Source organism: Thunnus thynnus, chromosome 22, assembly GCF_963924715.1.
Source record: "Thunnus thynnus chromosome 22, fThuThy2.1, whole genome shotgun sequence".
NCBI lineage: Eukaryota > Metazoa > Chordata > Actinopteri > Scombriformes > Scombridae > Thunnus > Thunnus thynnus.
Genome location: NC_089538.1, coordinates 4,291,058 through 4,302,962, shown reverse-complemented (window position 1 = coordinate 4,302,962; position 11,905 = coordinate 4,291,058). Strand labels below are relative to the sequence as shown.

The window sequence follows — 11,905 nt, the reverse complement described above, 5'->3', positions numbered from 1 at the left end:
TACAACAACAAAATGTTGTTCACACACTGATGCATCAGTATTAATAATCTAATAATGTCATATTAACGTCACTGCACAACCACTATTTTCACTTGTTATACTTCTACTACGTTTTACTCATCATACTTATGTTATATTGTAGTATTGCTGCTTTGAAGTAAAGGATGTAAAAACTTCTTCCTCCACTGGCTGTCATGGAGGGAATGTGAAGTGGATACATTTTGCTGTGTCAGCCTATATTATCAGCCTATATCATATTATCTATATAAGATACTCACACTTTTTAACACATGTGTCAGTTGTGTCTTTTCTTAGTTCTCTTGCCTTTTGCTAAAGTGTTTTTGTTTGAGTGCAGCAACAGAAGTCGACAGATTTCAACAGTTTGGATGGAAGGCCTTTGCAGACTACCAGTGCTCCCATTATCACCTAGATTACTTTATTATTCTGCAATAAATCACTTCCATAACTGTGTGTCTGTTGCTTTTATCAGGTTGGTTCACACACTGTAAACTTGAAGCCAAAGACTCATCTCATATGTTTTATTTGGAAGAAAAGTGACTTTGATTGAAACACTTCACACAGTAATATTGATGAGGAAGGATAAAACTCTTCTATACAGGATGTAGTCAAGGTTACGGTTAAGCTGATGATAGTATATTGTTAGCAGATAGAGAATCAACATTCAACATGGATTACAGATAAGTAAAGCTGGGTTTTCATTTCAGAGCTCAGTCTTCTTTCTTTTTTTCTTCTTCTCTTCTTTTCCCTCCTTGTGGAAGACTTTCCCATCAGGCTGTTCTCTCCACTTCAGGGTGACTCCACTCACTCCTTGCTCCTTCAGTCTGTCCTGGAACTAGGAAACACAAATGGAAGCCATTTTGAAACATTCATCCTCCCTATTGTGTTGTTGTTGTGTCTAAAACCCCCCACTGTTTTTTTAGATATTATCAAACTTCATAGTGGCAAAACACATCAAGCAGAATAAGGATGTAAACAAGTATTCTAGACCTGTTTGAGACACACCAGCCCCTAACCCAGTCTGGATTTTGGAGACTTGCCTTTTTCAGGATGTTTGCTTTCACAGCAGGGTCATTGAGATCCACAGAGGAGTCCTGCACCTTCATCCTCAGCTTAACTACCTGCCTCTTTACTGGTACTGAGACACATAATGAGAGGAGAAATGAATCATTCATTTGCTGTCCTATTAGTTCTGTGATATTTACATTTTTTCATGTACATTCAAACATGATTTATGCTAAAGTTATGCAGCATTCTCTGGCTTCCACTGAAGGACAGTAAACCACTCACCAGGAGGGATGCTGTAGCAGACAAATGGAAATCTCTCTTCACAGGATTTAAATGTCCATTGGTTTGATTCCTGCACACCACACATCATTTTCATCCGTTTGATTGATATTGAAACTGAGCCACTCAATCTGGTGAATGAGTAGGCACTGCCATCAGACCAGTTGTAAATGTCAGGATCTCTATAGAGTCCAATCCATGTCCAGTCATGATCACGTGCCAAATTCCTGACCTCCTGGTTCTTAGTGTCGTTCCTCACAGTGGCCAGGTCTATGAAGTTCTCCCTGCAGTACCTCTGAGCATTGGACCAGTTCATTGGTTGATTCACAAAAACAAATTGAGGATCCAGCTGTGTTCCTGCAGATAAATTATTGGGGAAAAAATGAATCTTTGATTTGAAGTGCTGAACTTCAATGTAATCATTATTAGAGAAGAAATAATGCTTTGCTGTGTACTTACCATTATAACAGACAAAAGGTTGTTTGTATGAACAAGGATAATCTGTCCATCTGTAATGACTATCATAGACCACAACACAGAGCTCATTAGTGCCTAAATCTGGTTGACTGGATGCCCAGTCCCTATATTCATCTCCACTCCCTCTGTACCCATCTGACCACTTCCAATCAATGACTCTGTACAGGCCAATCCAGACTTGACTGTTGTAACCAGCAGATGAAACTGTGTTGTTGAGTTGGTTCATGTCTTCAGTGTTTTCAATGGTGGCCAGGTCTGTGTATGTCTCTCTGCAGTAGGTCTGAGCTTCAGTCCAATTCATGGGTTCAGCAACAAAGTGGTACTGATGGAGACGACATGTGGAGAAGATGGACCAGCCTGTGAGGAAAACACCACTTTTTAACATGTGAGGTGACTCTAACATTTTTAAGTATTATAGTATAATGAAATAATAAACACTGTTAGACATTATTAAACACACAGTATTTAACTTCTGCTGCTAGTGGTCTCTTAATCAAAACAACAACAAAAGACAGAGTTTGATGACATCATGAAGTAGTGTGGGATCATGGGAGTTGTTGTCTTCATTGTGAAACAAGCACCATTGCAGTCATTGCAGTCAGCTTCTCCCGGTTAGGATTCCTTCAGTGTTCATTGTTCAGGAGGTTTTTACCAGGAACCAAATTATCCACAGAGGTCTCCTCCTCTCCAAAACAAACAGACCCAATTGTAGGGAAATTTTAGCTCAGTTTGGGGAAATTTACTGTTAAGCAGAATTATTACACAGAACCACTTCAATTATTTGTCCAGCGTTATAACCTCAGAATCAGCATAATAAGACTAATAAATAGTTTCTCTTGGTGATTAGTCAAGAGAATCTTTAACACATAAATCAGCTTTGGGAAGGAATTAACTTGCACTCAGGAGAGGAATCGGATACGTAAAGTGACTGAAAGTAAGTTAAAGAAAACAAAGGCAATGACTTTATATGCAAAACATTTATTACCTAAAGACTAACCTAACAATGACACAAAACAACACTCACTAAACAAATAATGACGCCACAATGAAAGAATGAATGAATGCAGAACCAGAGTTTGTCAGAAAAGGGGTTGACTAGTGACCGTCACTGGAAGCACCTGGTAAACTGGGGTGGCAAATTTAGAATTCAGTTCTAAGCAGATGAAGCTTTTTGAATTCACCCGGTTAGCAGAGCAGAAGTGTGCTACTTGCATGTCTGTGGGCTGGTAGCTGCTGAGTGGTGTGGTGACGTCAGGAGAGATGAGAAGGTGTTGCCACCGTGGGGAGTGGAGATGAAGATTTGTCAGCTGAAGTTGGTTTCAACTCAGAGAAAGAATGGGACCTCGTACCAGTAACAAAGAGAATCCAACTATTGCATTCCAGTGATGGTCTTTTATAGGTACAGTTAGATAAGGGACTTCAGAGAAGCGTCTGACCAATCATGGCATCCACTGGAGGTCAGATAATTTGTCTTATTTTTAAAACAATCTCTCAAACAACTGTACCTTGTTACCAAACAACTACCATGACTAAAAATCAAATATTCTTATGCTCAGGAGATTGCAATGCTACCAAACAGCACATGTTTATCTCTAGTGGTTACTGAGATATTAATTACCTGATTTTAACACACATACAACTTGGAGAATTGAGCTAAACATTTCCAACATAGTTATGGACACAAATGTACACATTCAAACAATAAGGAAAGTAATAAAGTGATGGCATTGGCCACTTATTAAGGTAGACAGTGTTCTGCTGAGGAATATCCTACACAGTGATTAAAACCAGTAAAACACTGAATAAAGCAGTTTCATGTTAATAATCAGTGTTTCAGCCCCTCTGGATACGAGAAATTCAGAGAGGCTGTTAACATTTGCTCAGCTTGTTTCTCTGATAACTTAAGATCCAGACGTCTGATGACTAAAATCCTTCATCCGGTTAAAAGATATAGTTAAAAACAACCAAGATATAAAAAGTGTATCGAAAAATGTGGCTTAAAACTAGATAAAAATGAAATTATTGACAGTTTCTGGCAGACAACCACAACACTGACATACACACAAAGAGGATATGATGCTATTAACTGTCGACCAAATGAAACAGACCCTTAACCTTGATTAAAATTTCAGATTTCTCACGGTTTGAACATTGTTGGAAACATCTGGGATAATTAAACAACTCAACAAAATATATAACATATGTCTAGTCGTTTTTAGATTTTATAATGCAGAAAAGTTACATATTATGTCTTTAAATATTTCACTGACCTGAGAGATACAGGACACCCAACAATATCCTTTCCATCATGATGCTGCTCTGAGGTCTCTGTGTGTCGATGTTCACTATTAAAAGGAAACTCTACCTCTGTATTTGCTGTTCTTAGGCAAATCTAGTCAAATACAACACCAGCTTCTCTTCTCTGTTACTGTTAAAAGTCACGGTTCTGCTGTATTCCAAATGCAAAAAGTATGACGTATGTAAATGTTTGTCTCCAAAACATTGTCATGTACTCACAGAATATTTTATTTTTTTCCCAACTACAAAATATATATATTTTATTTCTCACTTAGCTCCAGTCATATCTAGTGTGCAGAGTTTCAGTTGTATTTGTCTTTCTGTTTTTCTGAGATTTCTGTCTTCTATACGTTAGAGGTGAATGGAATTTTTGTTTCTTTGTTTTTTGGTGCTCACAGTGTTGAAAAAGTGTCATTCAGATAATTCAGCAGCAACATCTCCCTCCAAGTCCATGACAGTCAGGACTCCTTGGTCTTCTTTGGTCTTCAAGTAGTTCTTGCAAAGCTTTGAGGTGTGTTTGGGGTCATTATCCTGCTGCAGTATGAATCCTTCTCCACAAAGATGCAAACCAGAGGGTACAGCATGTCTCTGAAGAATGGAGTGGTACTTCTCCAACATTAAGATTGATATATATCAATTATATATAGTATATCTTATGCATGTATTTGTGTGTGTGTGTGTGTGTGTGCGCGCGTGTGTGTGCGTGCGTGCTTGTGTGTGTGTGTATGTGCGTGTGTGTGTGTGTGCGTGCGTGTGTGTGCGTGTATGTACGTGTGTGTGTGCACGCGCGCGTGCGTGCTTGCGTGCATGTGTGCGTGTGTGTTCGTGCGCGCGTGTGTGTGTGTGTGTGTGTGTGTGCGTGTGTGTATGTGCGTGTGTGTGTGTGGGGGGTGTGTGTGTGCGTGTGCGTGTGTGTGTGTGCGTGTGTGTGTGTGTAGGTCATTCACTGTCACTCAGGTTGTGGCATGTTCATACATATTGGGCATATATATACTGCATGTGAGCTCCCACATTATTAAATTAGCAATTTAACAGCAGCTGATTAAACTTCTCACCTTGCTGCTGTGATGTAGAGAAGTGTACTTTGGGGTGTGGTAAGTACATCATGACATTGCTGTTGGGTGTGGTTACAGGTGCAACAGAGCATACTTTTGACTACACCCATCAGTAAGGAGGCTTCTCTTTAGCCTGGGGTCTGTTCCAGATCGTGGGTTTAGTGAAAACACGTGAGATGACTTTAACTGAAGGTCAGTCACTGTGGTAACTCACTCTGTGAACTAACCTGCTCACTGGCAGCTTTTCTTCAAACCCTGAGTTTCTGTCTGTCTCCTCCCTCCTGCAGAGCCTGAAGGAGTTGTCGGACATGCTGTTTCATTTCCTCATTGTTACAGTTGATATTCATTTGCAGAGCTTTATGTTGGGAGTGGAAGTTTCCCAAGGACTGATTTTACTGACCCAGCTGCTAACAGTAATGTCTTTGAACAGCAATGAACTCATCCTACTTACAAGTATTGTGTTTGTATCCAAAGTCTGATATATCTTATTTCTCTGTGCCGTAGACCTCCGTTGTCCCAAAACTATTATAAACACGTTAATGAGCCACACGGCTGCACTGTGTGACATGTTTCTTCCTCATGATGAGTTTAGGGCAGCTTGTTGAGGAACAGCTCCAAAAACTAATAACAGTGATCACACTTTCAGTCTCAGGAGAGTAGTTCTCTGTACAGCAGATGGAGTTTGCCCAGCTGTCATGGAAAAGTGAACGTTCAAACTTCCTTTTTTACGAGCCCTTTAAGTACAACCTCAACTTGAGCTTTTTCTTAACTCGAACCACATCCTTTAACATGGAGACGACCTTAAAACGCTCAGAAAAATGGAAATGTTGCATTTCATCACAGTCAGCAGTGAGCTGTTTGTCAGGTTTCTTCATTTATGTACAAGCATGTCTGTCACCAAGGCAGAGACTGTCTGAGATATAAAACAGAGTAGAAAATCAATAAGGTGCAAAAACAAACACTGATGCCTGAGTCTGTATTCCCCCCACAACCCCCCACCCCACCTACAAAGCCAAGCTATGTACAGCAGGTTCACATTTACTGACATCAGACATCTTGCTCAGTTATAAGCCACACCAAGCTGACAAAGAAACAACATGAACTAAATACTTGCAGATATAAATCCTCTACTCCTTGTCTTCATGCTAACATGCTGACTACAGTGGAGCATAAAGCCGAAATCAAAAAAGCACCATAAAAATATAAAAATATGACATTGATGAGACATGTGGGCAGCACATCTCTAGCCTGGAATCAGGCTCATTTTTTCTCAGTAAGCAGGTGCAGGTGGTAGCCATGCAGGTACTTTTGGTTTGGAACAACTTTCTACTGCAAAAATAGTACTTAAGAAAACAGGTTTCTTGAAAGACATGTTGCGTTTGAATTTGTAATTATTGATTATGCTGTTAGTGCCATAAACAATATTCTATTCAGTCTCATTGTGTTGGTGCAGAAATTTCAATACCTGGACAAATACAACCAAAAGTATCTGCATGGCTACACAACACTAGAGACAAGTGAGAAAATATGGTTTTCCATATTAAAAACTGGCAGTTCAGGTAATGGACACAACTAAAAAAGGCCCTGATGAAGATGAGGGGCTCTGGTTTCAGAGCCAGTGGACAGTAAACCAGGATGAAGGGGCCTACCAACTGTCAGCTGCTGTCCTGAAACAGCTACCAGAGGTCAGTGTCCGGAGGTTCTCCACAATACAAATACAGGATTGTATTCATTCAGCAAGAAAACAGGAAATAAAACAGGGGATTCACCATTACCCACCAATATACCTTCAAATTCCTCCCACATCACAGACATAAAATATGAATTCATGATGATGCTGAGAATAATTCTGCTTCTTGAAATAAATAGCTCTTTGAGAGGAGCTGCATTGTTGTTCAGCTGCTGTGTGATTACTGTGACCCTTAAAGATGCACTTTGTCTGCTGATGCTGACACACATGAATGACAACCAGTCATGATGTAGAAAATATGATCGTGTGGAGCCAAACAAATTCTACAAAAACACTTTAAATATATCAACATAAATAAACAAAGGGAAGCTAGTATTTCCTTTCAACGTTTACAAATAAATACTTGGTTTTGACCTTTTTGAACCCAAACTGAATCAGATTTTGAGTGAAAAGGAAACAAAGAGACTGGTGGTTGCTTGAAGAAGAAAGTTTGTGCACTAAACATGCTCCATAGTATAAAAGTTTCAAAAGGTTGCTATTTCTGTATGTTGTGTTACTTACAGTTTACTAAAACAGGCAACTTGTTCTGGTTCATGTGAATGCTATGCTTGTGTCCTCAACACGCTCTCAGACTGTATGAACAGTTTAAATAAATATAAACACAATTTCTTAAAAAGAAAAAGAAAAAGGAAATAACATGAGACTGATGTGAGGGGTTGAGAGGTTTATGTGCTGTTCTTCTGCTCCCATTCCTGCAAAACAAACAAACACAGACACACACTTAGTTTGCATGCTCCACATTTACATGGATTTGTCTTTGATATTATCAAGCAAGCAAACAAAACTTTATTTATATCATACATTTCATTCCAGGAATGTACTATGTAAATGTGCCTCACAGAGCTGAGCTACCACGAAAGTTACAGACAAATATGCGCATAATGTTGTACAATACAGAAAATAATAGTAGAAAATAGTTTTAGAAAATGAGCAAAAAAGATTATTTTTACAAACATTTTCAACACTTGCCTACTCTAGCCTCAAACCTGTCAGAATTGTAGGAGAACCAGTTGATCTTTGTTTTTCCTGCAAAAATAGCCCAAAGAAGGTCTGAGCTCAATCAACAATAACCTCTAACCTCAAAAGACATGGATGTATATTCAACTTTGTCTGGAAATGCCCTCAGGTAAACTGAGAACCCTTCCTTCACATTAAAGTGTCCGTTCTGACTCCTCACAGAACCATCTCCTCACCCCAAACTCTCTCTAAATTGTGTGGGACAATCCCAAGTGGAATTTATGACACTAATGCTGCTACATGCTTTATCAACCCAAGATTCAGAGGATGCCGGATTAAAGGACCCTTTCCTTGGACAAATGCAGAGAGACTGTTTATCATAGTGAGACCTCATCAATTTGTTTGATGAGTTTGGACAACTCTACCTACATTTTATGTTTCTTTTCACCTTATAATCTCATACATACACACACACCCACATTCCTCCCCTGATGCTTTCACCCTGGTAAGACTTCCAATAAAGATAGTCCAGACCTGTCGTAAATTCAGTTAAGCCTTAGTTGAATTTCTGTGTTCCTTAAAACCAGAAGTTTGATTCAATGTTTCTTAAGTATAAAATCATGTAATCTATATATTATTGGTCACAAAGTAATGCCTGTCAAATTGTTACATAGTAATAGAACCACAGTGCCATCCAGTGGACAACTTTCAGTGAGGTTGAAGCTGATGTATGATGTATGTTTTTTTTATTGTGATATCTATTAAATTGCCTTTAAACTCTACATGACTCAGTAGGAATGTGATATGTATGAAGGATTACTTTGATAAGCAAAGAATTAACGCGAGTAGTTACAATGTATGATAGCTAGTAGGAAGAGTAAGTTTGTTAAATAACTATAGTATGTTTTAATTAAGCTGTGTGAGGCCCTGTTAGTGGACATATAGCCAACAAAGATGACATTTTATTTTGGTAACGCTTTACAATACAGCCCGCAACGTACAGTGTAATTACTCTGTAGTTACGGTGTAATCTTTTGTACTAACGGTGTACCAGTACAGTACATACCAATACATATATGTAGGTACAGGGGAACAAGATGTAACGTTATGGAATAAGGGGGTAAAAATTTAGGAATTTACAAATTACACTGTAGTCATTGTTTAACTACCAGGTACCTATTCTATTATTACATACATGAGTATGTACGACCTACTGAGCAATAATCTGGAACTTTGGGAAGAACTGCAGGGTAACATTACCGCTTAAATACATTCAGATTATTACTCACCGTATGTTTGCTGTAAAGTAGTTCAGCAGGGAGCAGATCGGATGTGTTTCCTCATCTCACCAGCGTACACCTGTAGGGTGGGCGGGCGGAGAGCCTTGTCCATTTCGTTATAGAAAACACTCCGTCGCCCCCTGCTGTGATCTGATGTGAATGAAACGTACCCATTCAACTGTGATGACGCTGATATGAAAGGTCATATGTCACCACTGTAATAAAAACATAGTACTCTTGCGTTATTATTGTCTTTATGGCATTGCTTTTATTGCTGCCTCTCCAAATCTTTGCCTCTTATTTGATTTACACTTTGTATTTTGCCTGTTTATTAAAAGAAAATAATAAGCAGATAGACGTGTAATTGTGCCACTTTTACCTGGCTGGTCACGGCCACCTATGTCACTTCCTCTTTATGTTAGTATGTCACTTTCCATACAAGGGAAACGCCGACAGCGCAATCAAATCACATTTTAAATACTCATTGAATACACACACACAGAGACGTGTTTTCCCGTAGCGTACGGCAGAGTGCTATAGTCCTCCTACACGGTGGTCAGCTGGCAGACAGGGAGTTTGGTCTTCCTGTTCGAGGTATGTATAGTAGTTGAAAGTCAACCTGCCAGGTTTTCTTCATGGTACTAATGGCAACAATTGTAAATACCAGGTGCAGGCAACCCCAGCTTTTGAACATCCAGATCCGTGGGAGACAGTAGATTTCACCTGTAGAGGTAGGCACTAATAGTTGTTGTTTCCTGTGTAGTGTTGTATTGAGTCGTATCAAAAATGATGAGTTCTTTGTGATTTAGGGGTCCAGAGCGGAGGAGCATTTGAGCTGTGCCATAATTGGCCGGGGTTATTATAGTAGAGGTAGGATGAAATAATTAAGCATATCATATTGAAGGCCACGGTTGGATATTTGGGATTGTTTTTTTTTGTTTTTTTTAATTTTCCTTTTTCTTTTCTTTTAGGATAGTTTGCTACTGTTTTGCCTATAGTTTTTGTTCTTTTTATTTTTTTCTTTCTTTTGTTTAGTTGTATGTAGTGTTGCTTTTGCCTCTTTTGGTTCAGCATATTTTTGACTGATTGTAATATTGGTTGATTTGTGTTGTGAGACGAGTCCACTGCGCCTGAAGGACCTCGTTAGGTGTATTAATGCTGTCTCTGCGCTCCTTTATTTTAGCTTTAGGTATCCGGACTGTACTGTGTGGGGGCTCTAGCCGTATGGTTTGTTGTGCACCTGCATGCAGACAAGTATTACACGGCACCTAGGGGTGTTAGTTTGCTGTGTGTGTGTGTGTTTGTGTGTGTGTGTGTGTGTGTGTGTGTGTGTGTGTGTGTGTGTGTGTGTTTGCGGTGGTGGCAGTGCTGTGCAAACACATGGTGATGTAGTTGTGGGAGGAAGAGGCTATCTCGTACCAGTCAGCCTGGCTTGTTAATCATATGTTTTTGTTTTTTTCTTTAGAGTTAGGAGTAATTTGAATATATATATTTTATTATTCGCTCAGATACAGCATGATCGTCAGGGTGTGTGAGGTATTTTCAACTCTTAAATACCTACTTGGCAGATATTATCTTTATTATATCAATAAATTGGTCTCTGGTTGTATTACAACATTACTGTTTTTTTAAATTGATCTTTTTAAATAAATTTAAATAAATGAATTTGATACAATTGTTCTCGAAGCCACGTCTCTGTTTAATTTCTTTACACTTATCTGTGTGTTGACCTGTATAGAGTAGGTGGTCTTGGGGGAAGCCCAGGTTAAGGTGGGATTAGCAGTGCCTTACCCTCCAGTTGGGCAGGTCACACATACCACAGAAATGTTTTCACCTGTATATAGTCATTCCTTGTGTATATTTCCATATCCAACAATTGTGATTAAATGTTAATTAATTGTTAGATTTGTCCAACACATCCACTCTGATCTAATTAATGTCCTCTAGTGAGGCTGGAAGTTGTGCAGCTGTTTGCTGTGTTTAATACTTTGGATTTTGGCGGGCCAGCTGTTGTATAACGACAGCTGGGAGTTCCCTAATGTTAAATGAAGTCATTATTTGTGTTATTTAATTTATCATTTAAGTAACTTGGTGTTTGTTTGATCTTTTCTTTTAACTCCTAATGTAGTCTACTCGTATTTTGTGTCAAACATAGGTAACGGTAAATGGTAAAATGACGTTACTTTATGTACAGTACATACTGTATAGTAGTTGTTTATGTACAGTATATAACTTACAGCCTGCTCAGATATACAGTCATGAGTGAAATATTACACATTTTGTATTTTAGACTAAAATAAATGTATATAATTTGTTGGTACAGTTGGTATTATAGTGTAACAATGTAAATGTAAAACAGGTTACCTCACTCTCCCCACAACGGATCACAATATCTATTTTTTCTGTACCAGTAGGCCCAATTTGCAACATAGCCAAGCCTATGTGAAATTTCTTAATAACCTAAACGTGGGTGAGGGTGGATGTGTTCTAAGGCACCACAGTTGAATAAAGACAAAAATAAATCTTGTTCTTCTGTCACAATGAAACTTATTATTACAGACCTACATACAATATATTTCTGTATTATAACCTTTATTTTTATCATGAAATTATGCAAATTAGGCAAACTCATGTAATAAGTCAGAACAAATATAACTATTTCAGGTGCATCGTCTTCCTTTAATCATATGTGTATAATAATTAACACGAAAAACAGAAATGTACAGTGGGGGAAATAAGTATTCAACACGTCAACATTTTTTTCAGGAAACATATTTCCAGTG

The 11,905-nt window shown here is 38.6% G+C and overlaps 1 protein-coding gene across 1 annotated transcript; it reads right to left on the bottom strand.

Moving 5' to 3' along the window:
- Positions 1-721: 721 nt before the first annotated feature.
- On the bottom strand, positions 722-9,234 carry LOC137175145 (C-type mannose receptor 2-like). The gene is made up of 4 exons (XM_067580859.1): positions 9,192-9,234; positions 1,309-2,139; positions 1,059-1,156; positions 722-853 (listed from the first exon to the last, which is right to left on the bottom strand). The coding sequence occupies exons 1-4, from the start codon at positions 9,232-9,234 to the stop codon at positions 722-724; spliced, it is 1,104 nt and encodes a 367-aa protein (XP_067436960.1).
- Between the last annotated feature and the right edge of the window lie 2,671 nt (positions 9,235-11,905).